This window comes from Monodon monoceros, unplaced genomic scaffold (assembly GCF_005190385.1).
Source record: "Monodon monoceros isolate NGI ecotype Baffin Bay Population unplaced genomic scaffold, NGI_Narwhal_1 Super_Scaffold_11, whole genome shotgun sequence".
Taxonomy (NCBI): domain Eukaryota; kingdom Metazoa; phylum Chordata; class Mammalia; order Artiodactyla; family Monodontidae; genus Monodon; species Monodon monoceros.
The window spans coordinates 55,390,183-55,411,614 of NW_021703767.1; the positions used below are offsets into that span (position 1 = coordinate 55,390,183).

Sequence of the window (21,432 nt, forward strand, 5' to 3'; positions counted from 1 at the left end):
CTCGCTCCCAGAAGCTTCCGGTTCCGGTCGGGCTCCGGAAGTCCCTGGGCAACCTGGGGAAGGGACCCTTCTAGGAAGGGAAGGGAGGGGAGGGGCGTGGTGGTGGAGGGAGGGTGAGGTGGGGATCGAGGCCCTTTGTGAGTACGTGAGGCGGGCTGGGAGTTGTCCTTTTAGACCCCCTGATCCGAAAAGCCGCGAGGTTTCAGTTCGAGATCCCGTGAAGACGAGACATCTCGCGAGAAGTGCAATTGCGGCTCCACCTGTGAAGGGGCGGTGGGCCGGTGGGACGCCCGGGGGGTCCTTGTTAATCAGTGCGGTCTGTTTGCGTTTGGTTCCTCGGCCTTCACGCTGGATGGCCAGTTTTTCCTTTGTGCATCATCCTCTACCTGAGAAATGGTCGCTTCCCCCTAGTCTAGACACGGTGAGGAGCTCTGAGGAGGAGAATCTTGGGCTCTAGATTTTGAGGCGGCCTGGGAGGGGCCTCTTTTTAAAACCGCTCATTTGTCCACCCCTTCTACTCAGGAATGTTTGTTTCTTAGAGTAAACCTATGGCCATTCGGATTCGGTGGAAAGTTAGTCATGCCCTTATAATAGTGGTTGTCAAATTTGTTTGAGAAAGCTGGTCCAGGTGACTCTGAGCCAAGTGTTGCTCCGGAGGGTGTTCTGATTAGCGTCAGTTTTTGTAAGTGAAGGTGCTGTTTTTATCTGGCGTAGTTGATTGTTTTATAAATCTTGGTGTCTAAGGAAATGGCACTGTTCGCGGTTTTTCATTAGAGATAATATTATGCATGTATATATAATGAAATGAGACAGGCTTGGTTCTGGAGCTTTTTGCTTAATGTATGCTAATGTTGAATGAAGCTTTAAAAGCCAGTTTGGATAGAATTTTAAGCATAGGGTACACGTCCTTTTAATTAAACCATTTGTCAGAAATCATGTTTTGTCAATTCAAAGAAAGTATTCTACGTCACTGTATTTTTAAAGGCAGGAATTATTTTTATATTAAGTTAAAAATTAAGTCTGAAAGCTTAAAATAATAATTGAGGCGTAAATCATTGGGTAATTAATGTATTTATGCATTTATTCATTCTGTAAACAATTGACTGTATAAAGTGCGCTAAACCTGCCAGTCAGGGAACCGGCTGGGAAGGAACTGTCTAATCAAGGAAATGTACTAAGTAGATCGTGCATATGGAATTCACCGCACAAATTAGAGGCACCATGCAGTTGTGGTAAAGAGTGAAGCCAGGCTGTCTGCTTACAAATCCTAGCTCTGCCTTTTACTATGGGATCACAGGCAAATTCTCACTGCTTCAGTCTCTTCATAAAGTAAAATTTGACTAACAGTAGTATCTGTTTCATAAAGTTGTTCCTTCAGTAAATAATTAGAGCCTAGAATGTGCTAGGCAGTGATCTAGGCACTAGATTAAGTGAATAACGTAAAAATCCTATTGTCATAGAACAAAAATCCTACCATTACCTTCTGATAGGGGAAAGAAAAACAAATAACAAGCACAGTAAAGAAAGCGAGATGGAGAAAAAAGAGAATTATTCTTCTAGAGTTATGGTTAAAAGGAAGGGAAATGGGAGGTCAGGATAGAGAAAACAACATTGGAGGAAATATCAGTACTACAAGGAGTTGAAAAAGAGACCTATGCTCTCTAAGGGGAAAGATTTCTAGATAGAATAGCAAGGGCAAAGGCCTTGAAATGGGAGCCTGAGAATGTGTGTGAGGAACAGCAAGGACACCACTATGGCTGGAGTAGAGAGCAAGTGTGAGAGTAGTAGAGATGAAATCATGTCAAGTTATTATAAAATGAGTTAACCAACGAAGAATTTAGAACAGTTGCCTGGCATAGTTATGTTCTCAGCAAGTATTAGTTACATCTTAGTTCCTTGGCAAATACAGTGATAGCAGTTTGGCAGTGTCAGATTTTTAACTAATAATGACAAACGTATCATGATTATCCCCATTTTGACCTGAGGGAAAGGGTCAAAGCTGTTTGCTGTTAAGTGCCATCTTTCTTCGAAATCTTGCGTTTTAACTTGAGCAGTCACAAATTTTTCATCTGTTCCGTATTTATTTTAATGTAAAATAAGGTCTTTCTCAAAAAATCTTCACCAAAAATTGATGTAAATTTAGTAGGTTATACCACTTGTGGTAGCTGTGAGAAGTATCTTTTGTCGGAGATACTTGCGTATCCTAATGTGAGAAACAGCCATGTTTTAAGACACAAAAAGATGGGAAAGGAGGAGAAGGAGACGAAGCTGGGTCCAAATGACTGAAGGCTTTATTAACCTTGAGCTTGGACTCCATCCTGAATTCAGTGGTGATCTCTGGTTTTAAACTGGGGTCTAATCTAGTTAGGTTTGTGTTTTAGATTGATTACCCTGGTAGCTAGACAGGCTATGATTCTGAGGAGGATAAGACCAGAAGTAGGGAGAATATTTAATATACTGGAATCTTTCCAAAGGATAGCTGAGATAATTGAAGTGGAGAGCAAAAAGATGACAAATTTGAGAAATATATATGAGGTGAAATAGGCAGGACTTAGTGACTGATTTCAAATGTGAAGAGTGAGGAGAGGGATGAAACTAGAAGGGATTCCAAGTTTCTAGGTTGGGTGATAGAGAAGATATAGAAACTGCTGAGGTAGTCAATATTAAGTATTCAGGTTGTATTTTATGTTCAATGAAATTTAATATAGCTTATCATATAGTCCTGTACCATTTTCGTTAAATTTATTCCTGGGTATTATATAATTTTTGTTACTGTGAGTGGGTTCTCTTTTTCTCCTATAAATTTTTTATTTGTTATTGCTACTGTTAAAAGAGAAACTGACTTTTGGTATATCTTTTATCCAGCCTACTGATGAAAATTCCTCATTGATTCAGTTTTGCTTCCTCTCTTAGATTTTCTAGCTATATATCATCTGCAAATAATAATTTCATCCCTTCCAATATTTGTTCTTATACTTTATTTCATTAGTGTAATCTTTAAAGTATGGAATAATCATAATGATATTGAACATCGTAGTCTTATTACTTAATTGAATGGGAATGACCAGTATTTTAACACTTAGTATAATTTGTGCTATTGGCGTGAGATAAATATTCTTTAAAATGTTTTGGCGATTGCCCTTTATACCAGTTTTATTTAAAGATTTGCTGAAATGTCTGCTAAAAAAATTATTAAATGTTTATATATCTTATTTTTCCCTTTAAAATGATAATGCAGTGGATTATATTGATTTTATTTTTAGGATAATAATAGCTAACACATATTGAGCATTTGCCATGTGCCAAGCACTGTTCTAAGAACTTAACTGTTTAATCTTTATAATGTCATGCTTTAGGTACTATTATGATCTTCATTTTACAGACGGAAAAAACTGAGAGCAAGGTGAAGTAATTTACCCAAGGTCACACAAGAAGTAGTAGCAAACCTTATATTTGCTATGCTGCAGATATTTTATTCAGGATTTTATATTTATGTTTGGGAGAATTTAAAATAAATTTTCTTTATTCACTCTTCTGGAATTTGGATTGTATGTTACTTTTGAAAAACGAATTGGAAATTTTCCATCTTTTTTTCTATGCTGTAGAATAATGAGAATCAAATAGAATCATTTGATCCTTGTAGATTACGTACAACTGGCCTATAAAATCAAGCTTGATAGCTTATTTAGTGGTAGATCTTTAGAAAATATTTGAATTTGTAATATGGTTATTGATCTGATGATTTTTTCTATCTTCTTGTGTTAGCTTTGGAAATAAAAATTTTTAGCATACCAACTATTTCTCTAAATTTGAAAATTTATTGATGTAAAGTTACATCAGTATACAATAATTCTCTTAATCTCTTCTTTGTAGATTTGAATTTCCATTTTCATTATAATGTTATCGGTTTTCTTAGTGGGGCTTTCCAGGGGTTTGTCTATTTTATTCAGCTTTTCAAGAAGAAACTTTGGTTTTATTACATTTTTTTTTTCTTCAGAATCACTAATTTTACTTTTATCTTGAAAAATTTCATCCATATAAATATATTTTTCTTTTATTTGTTCCTTTTATAATTTTTTAAAAGTTGAAGACTTAGTATATTTCCATACTATATTTTTTATTAAAGATTATTCATGCCAGAAAAATTTAAAAAGACAGTAGCTAAAGTGAGCATCCGCATTGTAGTTAAAAAAAGTTTAATTATTTTAATCATTCTGGTAAATATTTTTTAAATGCTAATATTCATTCATTTATCAAATATTCACTGAATGCTAGTTATTTTTCAAAGGTCTTAGAGTCTGTTGGGAAAGTAGCAAACCAGAATAAGTGCTTTTCAAGAGAAATAGAATGCTGTAGGAACACATAATATTTTCTTAAGGCAAAATGTTAAGTATCCAATTCCTTCATCAAGGAGTGGCATGAAATCCCTCTTCTTTGTACATTTTTATTCCTGTCTGTTCTTTGTATTTGATGTAGGTATTTTTCCTAATTTATAGTTCAGGAAACACATTTAAGGGAGTTAAGCAAAATTTGCTTAGGAGCTTACAACTCAAGGGCTGGGAAGCTCCTTTATTTCTTCTGGGAAAACTTTAAAAGAGCATATCTTCAATGCTGAATAGTAAAATGGAATTTTTTAATGTCTCATTACCAGGTTTTAAGTCATATTAGATAAATCATACTGTATGATTCATGAACTGTATGTATCATGAACTGTATATGTCATGAACTGTATTTTTGATGAATGTGCAGAGTTTGTAGAATACTGAATATTGTACTAAGGGAATTGTATCAGAGGTGTGAACACAGAGCTGACTGTTAATTCATTTACCCACCATATATTTAATGCTAGCTTGAGTGGCATGTACCTTTCTATGTTCTGGGGGTACAGCAGTGAATCAAATAGACAAAAAATGTCTACCCAAGTAGATCTTTTATTTTAATGGGAGATATAGCAAAAAAAAAAGAGATAAGTAAAATATATTAACGTTAGTAATAAGTGCAGTATAGGAAAAAACAGGGAAGGGGGATAGGAAATATCAGAGTCAGGATGGAGAATTGCAATTTTAGTTAGGGTGGAGTATTGATCAGTATTTGCTGCATAACAAATCACCTCAAAACTCAGTGGTTAAAACCATGAACATTTATTTCTTGGTCTGTGGGTTGAGTGCAGTTAGTCTGATCAAGGCATGACTTGGCTGGATAGCTCTGCTTTAGCTGTTTTGTGGGGTAGGGGAGATATCTTGAGCTCAATTTCAGTTATGACAAGGTGTCTACTAGACATCTGGGAGCTATTGATTGGGCTGTTGAATATATTATTTGTAGTTAAGGGAGAGGTCAAGGCCAGAGATAAAAGTTTAAAGCCTGGAGACTAAATGATATAGGGTGAGTAGGATAGAAAAGACTGAACCCCAAAGTACTTAAGTATTTAGAGGTTGGAGAGATGTGAAGAACCAATAAAAAACACTGAGAAGTAGTTGCCGGAGGACAGGCGACCTATCTTGACCCCATGGTTGTCTATAGGGATCCATCTTAGCTGCAGTATCTGGGCTGCTTTGACTTCTAAAAGAAGACTCTAGGTCAACAAAGAAGGAAGTCTTAATCTACATACAGGTTCACTCTTTACTTCTGCCTTCAGAGGCCTTGAACTATGCAGAAGGATGGGTGGCTTCATTCTTTAAATTAATATTGCATGCTTAAAGTACGCCAGGTACTAGGCACTGGGGATGTAGCAGGGGATTTAGAAAAAGAAAAAAAAATTTCCTGACTCTGGGAATTCCATGCTAGTGAGGGCATGAGGCCAAATCTAAAGCTAAGAGCTTATTCAATAGGCATAAACAGCAGAACGGAAATTCCATTGGCCCAGGTTCCAAAGATTCAAGGCAAAGAAACAGTGGTAGAAAATTGGCAGAGGTCTAGGCATGGGGTCATTTGGATACTGTGTCCCCACTATGGTTAAAACAATTCAAATATGTACTAATATTAAGTTGAGTTTACCCTTTATACAGAGCCAGGAAACAGTCTGCACAGTTAATGTCAACTCTGAATTTTCAGAAATGTTAACCTTCATCACAAAGCCAGAAAACCTAAATAAACCAAAATTATTCTCCCTTTGTAATTATTCTTCTTCCTGTTTTCTCTCCCAACTATCAAGTATTATGATTAAGCTAATTTGCCAAACCATGAAATTAACTTTCTTACAGTTCATGATTTTTTAATGTACATTTCACAGACTTCAACTCTAGATTAAGAATACAAGGTTTGGATAATTTGGGTAAATGTTTTATCCCGCATTTTCACATCTAATTTCATATCCCCAAATCAGAAGTTTTCCTTTTAAAAAAAAAAAAGGTACTATCCATTGTTTCTGAATCTAATTTTACAGATAAGTAAAGATGAAAATGACATGCTTTTATTTTAAGTTAAGGTATGGTAATCATTTTTAATTATAACTAGTATTTGTTGAAAGCCTCCTTTGTGCAGAGCAGGGCCCTTTGCATATCTCATTTAAAAATTTCTAGTCTTTTAGGAAATAGATATTATCAAGTTCATGAAATGGGTATATATCTGTTTCCTGAATTAAAATGTGAAGTCATTTTCTGAGACAGGGCTGTCCAAAGTAGAATATGCACACCTGAGATATGTGAAACTGACTGTTAGGGTGTGGGAACAAATATTAGAACTTTACTTTTTGCTTTTTTTTTTTTTTTGCGGTACACCGGCCCCTCACTGCTGTGGCCTCTCCCGTTGCGGAGCATAGGCTCCGGACGCGCAGGCTCAGCGGCCGTGGCTCACGGGCCCAGCCGCTCCGCGGCATGTGGGATCTTCCCAGACCCGGGCACGAATGCGTGTCCCCCATACCGGCAGGCAGACTCTAAACCACTGTGCCACCAGGGAAGCCCCTTTTTGCTTATTTTAATCTCATTCTTTTTTATTTTATATTATAGTAGTACCTACAATAGCATGAATAGCATAAATGAATTGCTATTCATATATTTTCAGTGTATTCATATATCTTCAGAATTTACTGCTTTAGAAGTATGTGATCAAAAAAATTGGGGACTTCTCCAAAATCTTTAACCTTGACAGAGAATCAAGTTGGATTTGGGTAGGGTCATTGGTGGGAGAGTCAAGTACATATTGTATTCTCCATTCCATTCTTGATTATCATCTCCACGTGTCATGTCTTTACATTCTGTCTTGTTTCCTTCTTTTCCCATTATTGTCTAACAACTGTTATGACAACATAATATTTTTAAATTGCTGAAAATATTCCGCTTTTGGAGAATTTGCTTAGGGGTAACATATGGTCCTTCTAACAGTCCAAGCTACATTTTTGAACAGCATGGTTTTGGCAGTGCTATCTGTAAATAACCTGAAACTGATGGGTAGTTTAATAGTTGGAACTTTTTTTCGGGTAAATTCTAACCTGTGCATATTTTTGTAGGTACAATACATTCCATATATTTTTAACAAATTAATGTATATATTCTGTAGGTTTGCTTGTGTAAGTCCAGGAATAGTGACTGAATAGATCTGAAGAGAATCAAATACCTGCTTCAGACAAGATGCTAATTTTGGCAAGGATGTTCCCTATATTGGCAGATTTATAAATATGGGGCATTGGGTATGCATTGCAAGTTTCTTGCTTCCTGGTATAAACTGCCAGATAATGCTAACAATGATCTTTGCTAAATAGCAAGAGCTGAGATGGACAGTGAGTGCCCTGATATTTTGGGGCAGAAAATATGTTTGGTTTCTGATAACTTTTGCAAAGATTTTCCAACCATTGTCTCTCAGTCCTGGAGTTTGCTTAAGCAAACTATGTATTTTTTCCTTGTGGGAAAATAGTGTTTTGGCCTCCCTTGCCTAGGTATGTTCATTTTGAGGCCTTGCCAAGAACCTAAACAAATACAAAATGGAAGAAATTAATGGAAAATTAGAAAATGAAATAATCAGTATATTTCGCCTATTCTTCACACAGCTGATAAACTAATGGTACAACCTCAACCTGTTATTCTTTGAGTTTAACCTGATGGCCCTAGCCCTTCTTGTTTACCTGCATCTATCTAACATGTGAGAAATAGACTTTAAGAGTGCTAGAGCCATAGAACACCTGCTTTACTATTTTCAAAGCCATCGAGAATGGCTGTTGCTGCTTGGCTAGCAGATATAGTCAGATCAGTAATAGTTAAAAGTTTGGTTTTAAGGAACTCCCATCAAAATGTCTTGAGTTATTCCTAGAAAATGTCCTCTTCATATTTTTTTCAGCCTTGAACTGGTTACTGTACTTCTCATATGTAGCTAAAACATCTCACATCTCAACTTTAAGGAGTGTTTTGGAATTCTTTTGGTAAAATCTAGCAGAAGCAATAAGTAGCATTATCAGGGTTTTCTTTATTAACAGACCCATGAACTTCTGGAGTACATTTAATTCAGTGCTGAAATAGTAAATTCAGCTTTTAAAATAGATTTTTAAATTTTACCAAGTTGCATGTTCAAGATTGTTTATTGCAACTTTGTTTATCATAGCAAAAAAAAGCAAACCCACAAACACACACAAACTGGATATGATGTATTTATCAATAGTGGTCTGGTAAAATGATAAATTTTTAACAACGGCATATTATGCAGTTTAAAGAATATGGCAGATGAATATGTGCTGATGTGAAAAATACAAAGTGCTGAACATATGCAAACTAAGCTGCCATTTGTACCATATGGGATATATTTGAAAAAAATTTTTGTCCCAATTCTTAAAGTCTCATTATTACCATTCCTTTTCATACAATAGCTTTTCTCTAAGGTAGAGAATTGTAAGAAAAGTGAACTAATTTTGCCACAAATTTAAACAAAATTAAATCAAGATGATGATAGGAACACTTATAGTCCTTACTATGTGCCAGGTACTGTTCAATTACATGTTTTAAACATTTACTCTTCACAACAACCCTGTGAAGCATGGATAATCTTTATCCACATTTTTCAGATGAGGAAACTGAGATGTTAATTCCACACAAGGTTGCATGGCAAGTATGTGTTGAAGCTGACTTACATACCCTTGCAGACTGGCTCCAATGTCTCTGTGCTCTTAACTACCAATTCTATGCATCCTCTCAACTTACTTTTGACATTGATGGAAACTAAATGAGATACTTTGTCATTTTTCTTTCTTGTAGACAAATGATTTGTTGTGTTTATATAATACATGATACCTAATAACAGGATGGTCCTATTTTTATTGCTGAAAACAATCTGTTATATGTTCTTTTAATTAACCTTTCATTTTAACTCGTTCATTTAGTTAGGTAGTTCTCAACAGTGGAGAATTTTGTGCCCTAGAGGACATTTGGCAGCATTTGGAGACATTTTTGCTTGTCACAGTGGGGCTGAGAGATGGGAGATAGTTGCTACTGTCATCTACTGGATAGCTAGGGATGTTGCTAAACATCCTAAAAATGCATAGGATAACTTTGCATAACCAAGATTTATCCAGCCCAAATGTCAATAGTGCCAAGAAACCCTGATTTAGTTGGCATAAGGAAAGTTCTCAATAATTGGACTCCTGTCCTGAAAAATACCAAGTATATTATTTTGTTTTCAAGCTAGTAGCACTGAGAAAAGCAAACTTTATTTTTACTGTTTTTTACACTGATACTTTTCACTTTTCCCACCTGGCATTGTGTGATATGTAAGTGCCAGAGCTGACAAGGGTAGCAAATTCATGGGACCATGGAACGTCACCCACACATTGAAATGTAACCTTGTTGGCCAATTAGAGCCTCTAACTTGGTCAGGTGACTTAAGATGATCATTTGAGTGGATTTAAAGGCAATGTACTTATATAATATACAGTTTAGGGAGGTGACAGGAGTGCTACAAGGTAAATGTTTAAATGAATGATTGAAAAATTATAAACGAGCTGTGCCTACTTTGATGTGAATATGCACAGCTTTAAAAGTAGGGAAAGAAAAGCCTTTACAATTTAAAAAAAGCTTGTTATAATTTCATTAGGTAAGAGGAAAAGTGGTAACTGGAAGCTCAGAGGGAGCAGTAAGAAAGGTATTTTACTGTTTCAAGAAATGGATGGCAGTACCTTATTTTTCAACCAGTAAAACAGCCTGCAGATAAAATCATTTTGGTTGGTGGATAAAGGTATGCTGTAAATTGACACTGAACTTTAACTTGCCCTGTGATCAACCAGCCAGAACCTGAATAGTTCCTGCGGAAGAGCTGTTTCTCAATTCCAGGAAGGCAGAGTAAATGTTAAGTTTCCTGCTGACAGGGAAAGTCTATTGAAATGAATACACCAGGGGAAACTGGATTCACCATTTCTCCCATGTTAACACTGATTTTAAAGGTTTCCTTCAGCCTCTTCTAGAATGGTAAGGGCTTCAGATTATTTCAGAAATACAGTGGTAACGTTTCAGGCTGGCTACTTCCTTTCTGTTGCTAGGCACTTACACCTTCATTCCCAGCAGAGGCTGTAAAGTGCTACTGCTGCCGCTGTTGCCGGTAGGGCTTGCCACACATACCAGCTCAGCTTCTGGGAAATGATGGGATTGATGATCCTCCTCTGGAAAACTTTTCATCACAGAGATTCACATCAGGTTGTATTTTAAAGCAGGCTGAAAAAGAAAGCCATTAGCCTTTCTTAACTCTTAATTCAGATCCAAATAGCTTCTGATTTATTGATTAATTAATTTTATGTCCTTTTCTTTTTCAAGCTGAACACTGAATAGCTTAGCATAGGCCTTCCATCCTCTCTGCCTTGTTGCCAGAGGATTTTCCTCCTTTCTCTTCGGCCTCACTGTGATCTGTGCAAACAGCTACTAAATGAAGGAGAGCTTATTAGAAGGGGAATTATCCATGTTTGAGCTTTTAAATTCTCAAAATGAGAGGATTGTTTTGTCTGGAAAAGGCACACGTTTGTATGCTCTGGCTATGAAATAATGCCTGTTACTTTTTATTAAAATAACCAGGGAGGTTAAGGAAACCATAAAAGAAAAAGTTTGATCACAATCCTACAATTCTCAAAGCCATGCCCTTTTCTATACAGCTTTATTAAAGAAATGAAGCAGGTCTGATTTAGTGTGAAAGAATAACAAGGTTTGTCCAACCTCTCTCTGCTTCATTATGGGCTCTAGGTTGTATATTTCAACAGTATTTGAATAGAGAATGCAAATTTTAATAGGCATATGACTTTGTATACTGAGTTTTTAAAATAAGACTAAAAGTACAAAATAATGTACAGAACTAGATTCTGAATAGGTGAATTATATTCATACTGACAGCAAGAAGTGTTTTATTAGGGATGGGCAAGAAACTAAGAGGTGTTAGAAAGCTCCATTTTAAATGAGGGAATTTAGTGTGGGTCTGTGTGTGTGAATCTTTGCACTTGTGTTTTGATTAAGAAGTATCAGCTAACATTGAATTGTTGGAGAATTACCCTTGTTTCTCCAGCCTTTCTGTGTAACTGAGAGCTGATGTGAGTCAAATACAGAAAATAGCTAGTATCATGATTAGGAATACTTGTTTTTCAGATGATCCCCTCAGAACTTCTTTTAGCCCTTACACCAGGAACTGAGTTGTCCCCTCCCCATAAGTTTGTTAATGATAGGATACTCAACCCTAAAGGCTTAGGATGGTTCAGGTCCTACAGTTCTTTCTTCCCCTCTGTGTGTTTTTGGCTTTTTCTGACTTTTTGGGAGACTCGGCCTCATTTAAAACAATGTTCCTTTGAGTAAATACAATCTGAATTCTTAACAGGTGACTTACAAATGATCTTGTGGAATATAGTTTCTTGATTTAAGAATTACCTCTGCTGAATTGCCTTTTAGTAATGGCCCTCCAAAAGCTCTATCAATCTAATTTATGGGTGTATATTAATATGCTGTTAGAGAAACTGGCTACCCAGTTACTGAAATAAATAAGCAGTCTAGAGGCAACAAATGAGAAACTTTATCCTGTCTTGTGCTTGGCAGCAAGGCACTCTAGGTCTGTTTTATTTATGCTATTGCTACCACTTTCTTTTCTTTTTTCTCATCATTTCTTTCTTTGCCCCAGAGCACCAAGCAATAGTTTTACCTACTTTCACTCTAACACTTCCTGGGCTTATATACAGTGGGATCAGAAAGGGAAGTCAGTCTAACAGAGGGCAATGGAGTTTGGAGGCTTGAACTCTCAGCAAAAGAGATCAAATGGAACTAATTTTAGAAGAATTGGTCTTGGGGTAGTTAAATAGAGAGCAATATAAATAAATAGATATGCTAATAATACACTATTCCTCTTTGTTTTCATTTATTTTGCCTCAGTATTTTTTTTTCTTTCAGGAAATATCCACAACATCCATTCATATCTGAACTAGAAAATATGCAAGAGTTCTTTACATCCCACCTCTCTTATTAATGGAGATAGATAGATAATCATACAATTTTTGGGAAAAGTAGCTAAATGTTATTTTTAGACTAAAAGAAAATAAAACGATGAGTGCTATCAAGATTGTGTTAAAGAGAAACTTCTTATACCTCTGGGAAATACATTATTACAAACCATTTGGGAAGCCATTTAGCAATATGCACCTAGAGGCCTAAAATATTTGTGCCTTTTGACCTAGGAATTCTATTTCTGATAATTTACTGTAAGGAATTAATCATAAATATAGACAAGCCTTCATAGGCAGTGTAGTTTATCACAATACTAATTTATAATGAAAAAAATGGGAAACAATCTTAATGTCCAACTGTAAGGAAATGGGCAAGGAAACCCCAGTCAACCAATTGTTATGTAGCCATTGAGAATGTTTACTAGGAGTATAAAATAACATGAAAGATGCTTTTGATATAGTGTTCAGTGGTGAAAAATGTAATGTTGAGTATTCCCTATTCAATATGATTACAAATTGGTAAGATATATCTATGCTTGGAAAATATTAAGTATATTAAAATATAGGTAGTGATTTATGTTTGGATGATGAAACTGATTTTTGTTTTATAGCAGTTTCAAACTTTTCTTTAATGATTATGTAGTATTTAGATAGTGGAAAGAAAGAATGAAATCCTTCTACCTTCCCACTAAAAGTATTACTTTCCTTACAGCTTTAAACAGCAGTCGTAAAAGTCAGTCTGCAAGCTTTGGAATAAGACTTGCAAGAAAATATTGTGCAGCATGGATTCTCTACCAGAAGAATTTTGTGTGAGGTAAGGGATGGGTTGACAAAAAACCAACTGCAGTTGTTGCATTTTGAAGACACGACATTGGTCTTTTTCACATAACTTTGGGAAGCTATTGTGAATGAGATACCCTTATGTTTCAAGACAATTTAGCAATTTTGATTAGTGGGGGATGCAAACTGGGTAAAATCTAGTTTTAGAAAATTTCTCTAAGGACCACACCCTGGTAAATAGCTAAGAGTTGAAAGATGTACCATAGCTTTTCACACCTGGGCCATTCTCAACAAAGTAATGTTTTATTTATCATTTAACAAGCACTTACATAGACTTACCAACATTAACTTATATAAACTTCATAACAACTCAGTGAGGTGGATACTATTATTATTCCCATTTTATAGAAGGTAACCTAAGCGTAACATAGAAGACTACTGAGTGGTTCAACTGGGCGTAGGCTAAATGTCAATCTGTCCCCTCAAATTAGGGAAAGTTCAGCCTGCTTGTACCTCTCCCATATAATACTAAAGAGCAGGTTAGTATTGGAGATCTCCTTGCCACCTTTCACTGTCTCATATAATAAGCAATGTGTTGTTTTACAAGTATTTACTTACCTCCATTGTACTTAGGGAATAAAGACTAAGACAAAATGTGTGTACTGAGAGAGAATTATAATATAGTAGGAAGATAAAAAGTTATTTTATCTTTAGGCAAAATGCATGCCTAAGTGTTATAGTAGAAATGCTGTGGCTATATATAGAAAGGAACAATAGTTATTGAGTGGGTTTCAGTGGGTTTCCACAAGGTGACATTCGAACTGAACTTTAAAGGATAAAGGTGGCTTTTGATGGGTGTAGAAACAGAGCAGATGGGAGGTCATTTGGCTGAGGAAACAGCAAGAAAAAGAATTTAAGATAAATTCTTGGGGAGCATTTTGACTCCTGGTAAGGAGTTTAGCTTTATTTTGTACAGAGCCATTGACATTTGAAGAAGAGAAATGAAATTTTACACTGTATTTTGGGAAGACTACCTCTGTTGATAGTGGGAAGGATGACAAGATATGACAATTGTAATAGCTCAGGAAGTAGTTAATGAAGGCTTGTATGATAGGAATAGTAAATAGTAAGAGAGGAAGGATTTACAGAACTAGAATCAACAGAATTCTTTGACTACTTAAATGTGAGAAAAGGGGCAAAAGAGTAGTAGAGTTGGTTTGAAAGTTTCTAATGACCAGAAGGAAATATGTAACATTAGCTAATATGAGGATCACAAAAGGAGACAGGTTTAATGTGTGTTGAGAAAGTTAAGAGAGGACAGATAATGAGTTCAGCTTTGGACATGAGCCAGACTGAGGTGTCGCTAAGATATTCTTATGGAGATTGTCGAGTAGGTGGAAGGAAATGTGTAGCTGTAGCATCAAAGAATGATTAAGTCTGCAGAAATAGATTTGTGAATCATTAGAATGGGGCGCTATTTGAGTTCATGGAAGTTTGCTCATTTATTTGTTTTTATATTTATTCATTCAATAACTATTTGAGTGCCTACTTTATGTCAAATATTGGGCTAGAGACTTGAAGGTAAGGCAGTTCAATAAGAAGGACCTGAATCCTATCTAGGAGTGTTTACTCATGGGCATAAATGAGATTAATTTAAGTAGAAAATGTACTAAGAAAAAAGAGGGCTAAAAATGGAACATTACTGTATACTATATATATTCAATATTTCAGGTATATTGTTATACCAAAATTTCAGCTTCTCCCAGCAGCAGAATAAAGTACACAGGTGGTAAAAGTAGCAGAATAGCAAAAGAAAAATACTAGTCTTGCACTTAGTTTTAGCTTTGCTGCTTTCTAGTGTATGACCTCTCTGGGCATTAATTTACCCATCTACAAAATAAAGTAGCCTGCCATATATGACCACTGATGTACCTTCCTGTTCTAATACATGGGGAGCATGGTTTGATAGTGTTAATGTAAGCAGTTCTATATTAAATATTATTAAAATAATAGATGAATAAGGTGAATGAAAGGAAGAGAGATAGCCAGTGGTACAAACTGAGAAGTGGACAGCTGGAGGGGCTAGGAGAAGAACCAATAGCAGCGAAGGATGTGGAGGTTTTCAAGGAGGGGTGGAGTATATGATGGATAATGTTAAGTAATGCAGAAAAGCTAGATAGATTGAAGAGCTAAGACAAAGCTATTGTAGTAGCAGATACGATTTCATTACCAACTTTTACTAGAGCAATTTCAGTGTTGGGGAGGCAGTACAGATGAATTAAGTTTTCATATCAAAATTTGTTATGGAACCTATGGAAAATATAGAAGCTCATGTTCCACACATTTGATTAAGAAGCTCTGAAGTAGAGTTTGGACATCTGGATATTTCCAAAGCTTCACAGGTGATTTTAATATGCATCTGGGACTGAGAACTACTGGGTTAAGGAGTGAATTATCATGAAATGGAGTTAGCAAGTAGAGTATCCATTTTGAGTACCTTTTGTACTCTTAAACATGGAGAGGCTTCAGAATACTGCTGCAGTATTTTTCATTCCTTGATAACACAGTTCCTTGTGTTCCTTTTTGTAGTGGGGCTTAGAAGTGTAGGAAAAAACAGTTAACAGGTTTCTCTTTACCATGACATTTTAAAGAGCACTGAGACTCATACTGTGAAATATTGTTTGTTTGAAACTTTCACTGTGTGGACAATACTGCATTGTTTATGTCTCAGTTTCCCCTGACAAAATCAGCACATAGTAAATGATAAATGATTGTCTGTCAAATGAGTACATAAATATGAAGTAAAATAGGATAATATTTACAAAGTACAATTCTGAATAAGTCAATCAATTGACATAAGTTTCTCACATCAGTTTTATCTCTGCTAGTGTATAGGATTAAGAAAATTACATAAATCATATATGACCCTATGTTATGGGTCTTCTATTATGAATCCTGTGTCATGGTGCTGTATATAGGCAAAAGCAATTTTATAAATGAATTTTTCAATATAGTAAATAATACTGCATATGTTCACATTTCAAGCCCATGTCAAAAGCAAAACATGTTATTCCTTTTTATAAAAATAGTTAATAATGTCTAAATATGATATTCTGCCTCAATTTAAAAAGCCATTTTGAAAAACTGGACAATTGCAATGCCAGGAAACTGAAAAAAAACAAAAGATCTCTGTAAGATAGATCCTTTCCAGACCTCAATTATTTTCATAAACACACACACACACACACACACACACACACACATGTACACACACAAATCAAAACATCAACCTTTCCAACCTTTTTTTTCTTTACATTGAGAAACAGTGCTATAAAGTTATTTTTTCCCATTATTTTGGTCTATTTTGTGTTTGTTAAAGATGAAAAATTTTTTACATCAGCTTTGTATTCTCTCTGCCACTATCCAGTAAGGACATGGCATAATTTCTTTTCTTTAACTTGAGTTCCTAAAGAGATATGGCATCTACCACTATTACCAGTCTTTGGTACATATTGTTTACACTTCTGAAACTTTCGGGCAAAAATTCGCATGTCAGATTCTTTAGTATTACAGTTTAATTGTGTTCTTTGTAAAGAGATGCTCTGAATATAATGCTTTTTCATTTAAAATAGGGATCTTCCTGTGGAGGAGCAGGCTAAGGAGGAAACCAAGAATAAAGTAGAAAAATCAACTGATCAACTGGTAAGAGACAATGTAGTCAGTTAACTAATGCTTTATGAGAATAGAATGCTAAATCTAATCAATTTAATTATCTGCTAAAAATTTTCCTACCTTAGTGGTCATCACTAAATCTTTCTTTGATAATTGATATTTGTGTTTCAAAGTTATCATTCTAAACACCAATCCTAACTGTCAGTTAAAATTAGTAGATAATTGAATTGACTTGCCCAGAAACATCCCACAATCAATTGTAAGAAATCTCTTATTTGTCTTTTGAAAGCAAAATTCAAACAAAGTGAACACTATACACATAGAAATAAAACATACACAGAGAATTTTATTTAGTAAGACATTTCATTGAGTTCTTTCTGAAGTTAATTCTCTTCTTGTTTTTATCATCTTTACAGTCAGAACCTCCAGTTCTAAATGAATAACTGAATTATACACTAATATAAAGCTTTTATTGCCAGTGACAATATACTTTATGGTAGATTAAAAAATACAGAGGGCTTCCCTGGTGGCGCAGTGGTTGAGAGTCCACCTGCCGTTGCAGGGGACACGGGTTCGTGCCCCGGTCTGGGAGGATCCCACATGCTGCGGAGCGGCTGGGCCCATGAGCCATGGCCGCTGAGCCTGCGCGTCCGGACGGGAGAGGCCGCAGCAGTGAGAGGCCTGCGTACCGAAAAAAAAAAAAAATACAGACACATGTTTGTGAATATCACATGTATTTATGTTTAGTGAAGGATGGATGAGAGGTATTTGTTAGGTTCTTGTTAGTGTAATTTTTACTTTCCACATAGTTTTATATAATGATTGATGTCCATTTGTTAATAAAGGTTATCCAGTAACTTAGGAGGAGAAAAATATATAAATGTAAAATAACCATAGTATTCACCTGCATGAGGTTATCACTGTAAAAAAATTTTGCAGATGAAATACAATATGTTCAATATGTATACTTGGACCGGGGGATTGGATCCAGAAAAGCCATTTCTAGATACAGATTTCGGAATACAGAGGGAAAGGGGGTGGAAACTTTAACGTTAATTTGGCTTAGATGCTAAATCTATTTTGCAAAAATGGATTGAGCATCAAATATTTTGACAACTAACTTAAAAATTAAAATTGTATTTATAAGATTATTTAACAAACATGAAGCTTATAGTAGTTCCTGTTGAAAAAATTTTATTCATGCCATAATCTTACTTGTGTATCAATTTGGTAGTTAGTGTTAGATGATTCTGCAATGACTTTTGATTACAGAATTGACCTTTAGTTTGAAATATATGCACTATTGACAATGGTCATTCTTTTTTTTTAAACATCTTTATTGGAGTATAATTACTTTACTATGGTGTGTTAGTTTCTGCTTTATAACAAAGTGAATCAGCTATACATATACATATATCCCCATATCTCTTCCCTCTTGTGTCTCCCTCCCATCCTCCCTATCCCACCCCTCTAGGTGGTCAGAAAGCACCAAGCTGATCTCCCTGTGCTATGCAGCTGCTTCCCACTAGCTATCTATTTTACATTTGGTAGTGTATATGTGTCCATGTCACTCTCTCACTTTGTCACAGCTTACCCTTCCCCCTCCCTGTGTCCTCAAGTCCGTTCTCTACGTCTGCATCTTTATACCTGTCCTGCCCCTAAGGCCTTCAGAACCTTTTTTTTTTTTTCTTTTAGATTCCATATATATATGTGTTAGCATATGGTATTTGTTTTTTTCTTTCTGACTTACTTCACTCTGTATGACAGTCTCTAGGTCCATCCACCTCACTACAAATAACTCAGTTTCATTTATTTTTATGGCTGAGTAATATTCCATTGTATGTATGTGCCACATCTTCTTTATCCATTCATCTGTTGATGGACGCTTAGGTTGTTTCCATGTCCTGGCTATTGTAAACAGAGCTACAATGAACATTTTGGTACATGACTCTTTTTGTATTATGGTTTTCTCAGGGTATATACCCAGTAGTGGGATTGCTGGGTTGTATGGTAGTTCTATTTTTAGTTTTCTAAGGAAACTCCATACTGTTCTCCATAGTGGCTGTATCAATTTACATTCCCACCAACAGTGCGACAATGGTCATTCTTTATAAAGGTTTGTTTGGTTATTTTTTAGAAGCTTTTTTTTTTTTTAACTTTTTGAAAAATTTCAAACCTACAGAAAAGTTGCAAAACTACTACAATGAACACTTATATACTCTTTACTGAGATTTAGCAAACTGTTAACATTTCCTACATTTTTGGATGTAAATATAATGAAGTACCGTAAAATGTAAGATGTGTTTGTTGGGTGTTGTTGGGAATGAAGGAATCTCAATTTAAGACTCAAAACCAGAAGTGGAGAGGAGGAGGAAGAGGAAAAGTAGTAGTCCTGCTGTGGACATTATTGGTTCCTAGTTACTTTCCTGGGTAGTTCCAGGTCTGTTATAAACCAGGCAGTCACAGTTACCACACACCAGTGACTATTTTGTGTTTTCAGTGACTCTACATGGCCTCTGCAGTAATAACCTGTCTGTTCTCATATACAGAGGTCAGTGGCTACATATTCATATTCCCAAAGTTTCAGCAGGGTGTAAGGATTGTGGTATCTTGTTAAGGTTTGAAGGAAGGCCATCATCCATCTGTTCCAGGATCTTTATTCATTTCTATTGCCCATTCGTTCCTCACAATTAATGTTAATAGAAAATCCAGCAAGACTTGACTATATAGCTATCAGTTAACCATTAACTACAGCTTTATTAAGTCTGTAGGATCAGTTCCTGAAGTCCCAAGATTATTACTATTTATTCGGCTCTGATTGAATTGAGATTATATGTAGAATCATTATATTATACTAATTTATTTATAATTTAAAGTATTATAACTATTCATTTTCAAATTGCTGTGTTTAGTAGCTGAAACATTAGTCACGTGACGTAAAAAGCACTGTTGGATATAGTTTTCATATTATTTTGTAGAATAATCTATTTAATATTTTAAACTTAGCATTTTTTATGCCTTAAATGGACCAATTCAGTACATGTTGTGTTTTTCTCAAGGGCAACCATTTTTTAAGGCTTCACTCACATTTAAGCCTAAAATCATTCATGTTTCCCATACCACCACCATAAAAAAAAGACATAATTATTCCCATCTTAGAATCTATGCTTTGTTTATAACTTTTAAATTCATGTATGATGGCCTTCCTTAGATTAAAGCTTCTTGAGTTTTAGTCTTAAAATTTCAGCTATGTTGTAAGTTCCTTGAGAGCAGAGAGAATGTCTTATTGTAGTCTGTCAGAGTGATCTACATATAGCATGTAAAGGAACTTTTTAAAAAAAAATACTTTAGCTGGTTTTAATATTAGAGTAAATTAGAACATGTATAATTGTGTAAATTTTTAATAATGTCTTCTAGGACAAACAGGAAAAGAACATACCTACTGATCTTGTCCCTGTTAACCTGCTATTAGAAGTGAAGAAGTTATTGAATGCAATTAATACTCTACCAAAAGGTGTGGTTCCTCACATCAAGAAGTTCTTACAAGAAGATTTTTCCTTCCAAACTATGCAGGTAAGATCATAATTTGATATTTGGAGCAGAAGTGTAGGTCTGTGTATATGATACACTGTGTTCCTTTACTCTCACACTACTGCCATACTCACAGCACTTCTGACACTAGATGTGTGGGTTTAGTCCCACAACAGTCAATTCTCCAACGTTACCTGGGTGTCCTACAAATCAATTCAATTCTGACACTGTCTACCTGGAGTTAGCATCTGATTCCACAAGTTAAGGGCCCAATCCAAGACTGTTCCCACTTCAGATGCCAATCACCAGTACTAGACTGACTGGCTATACATTGGGGTTCCCATGACCCCTCATGAGTGCAGTAATTTGCCAGAACAGCTCACGGAACTCAGGGAAACACGTTGACCAGTTTATTACATGATAAATGGTATGATTGATAAAGGATACAGCTGAACAATCACAGGAAGATATACATAGGGCAAGGAAGGGTCTCAAGTGCAGGAGCTTCTCTTCTTTTGGAGTTGGGGTACACCACTCTCCTGGCATGTGCATGTGCAAACTGGAAGTTTTCCAAAGCCCATACTTTTAGAATTTTTATGGAGATTTCATCATGTAGGCATGATTAATTATTAATTCAGTTTCCAGCCTCTCTTCCCTCTTTGGGGTATGGTGCTGAAATTTCCAAGCTTCTAATCATGGCTTGGTCTTTCTGGTGACCAAGCCTCCATCCAGAAGCCCACTGAGAGTCACCTCATTAGAACAAAAGACACTCCTATCATCCAGGAAATTCCAAGGGTTTTAGGAGCTCTGTGTCTGGAACCAGAGCCAAAGACCAAATATTGGCAGGAACTGGGGACAGATCAATATATGTATTTCTTATTATATATGTATTTCCTATTATTTTACAATGACTCTTTTCTTTCCTTTTCTTTTCTTTCATTCTTTCTTTCTTTTTTCCCTCCCTCCCTCCTTTCCTTCCTTCTTTTTCCTTCTTTTTCCTTCCTTCCTTCCTTCCTTCCTTCCTTCCTTCCTTCCTTCCTTCCTTCCTTCCTTCCTTCCTTCCTTCC

The 21,432-nt window shown here is 35.7% G+C and overlaps 1 protein-coding gene across 8 annotated transcripts in view; it reads left to right on the top strand.

Moving 5' to 3' along the window:
- Positions 1 to 120: 120 nt before the first annotated feature.
- Positions 121 to 21,432, top strand: part of DZIP3 (DAZ interacting zinc finger protein 3) — a 131,584-nt gene continuing 110,272 nt past the window's right edge. For 4 of the 8 annotated variants that reach the window (XM_029214293.1, XM_029214298.1, XM_029214297.1 and 1 more), the window contains exons 1-4: positions 312 to 421; positions 13,095 to 13,196; positions 16,795 to 16,864; positions 20,252 to 20,407. In XM_029214293.1, the coding sequence (XP_029070126.1) occupies positions 13,165 to 13,196; positions 16,795 to 16,864; positions 20,252 to 20,407 (258 nt within the window). In that variant the 5' untranslated portion in view covers positions 312 to 421; positions 13,095 to 13,164. Of the gene's footprint in view, positions 138 to 219; positions 422 to 503; positions 683 to 13,094; positions 13,197 to 16,794; positions 16,865 to 20,251; positions 20,408 to 21,432 lie in introns of those variants that run through there. The other 4 variants (XM_029214295.1, XM_029214292.1, XM_029214299.1 and 1 more) reach the window with 4 other exon arrangements.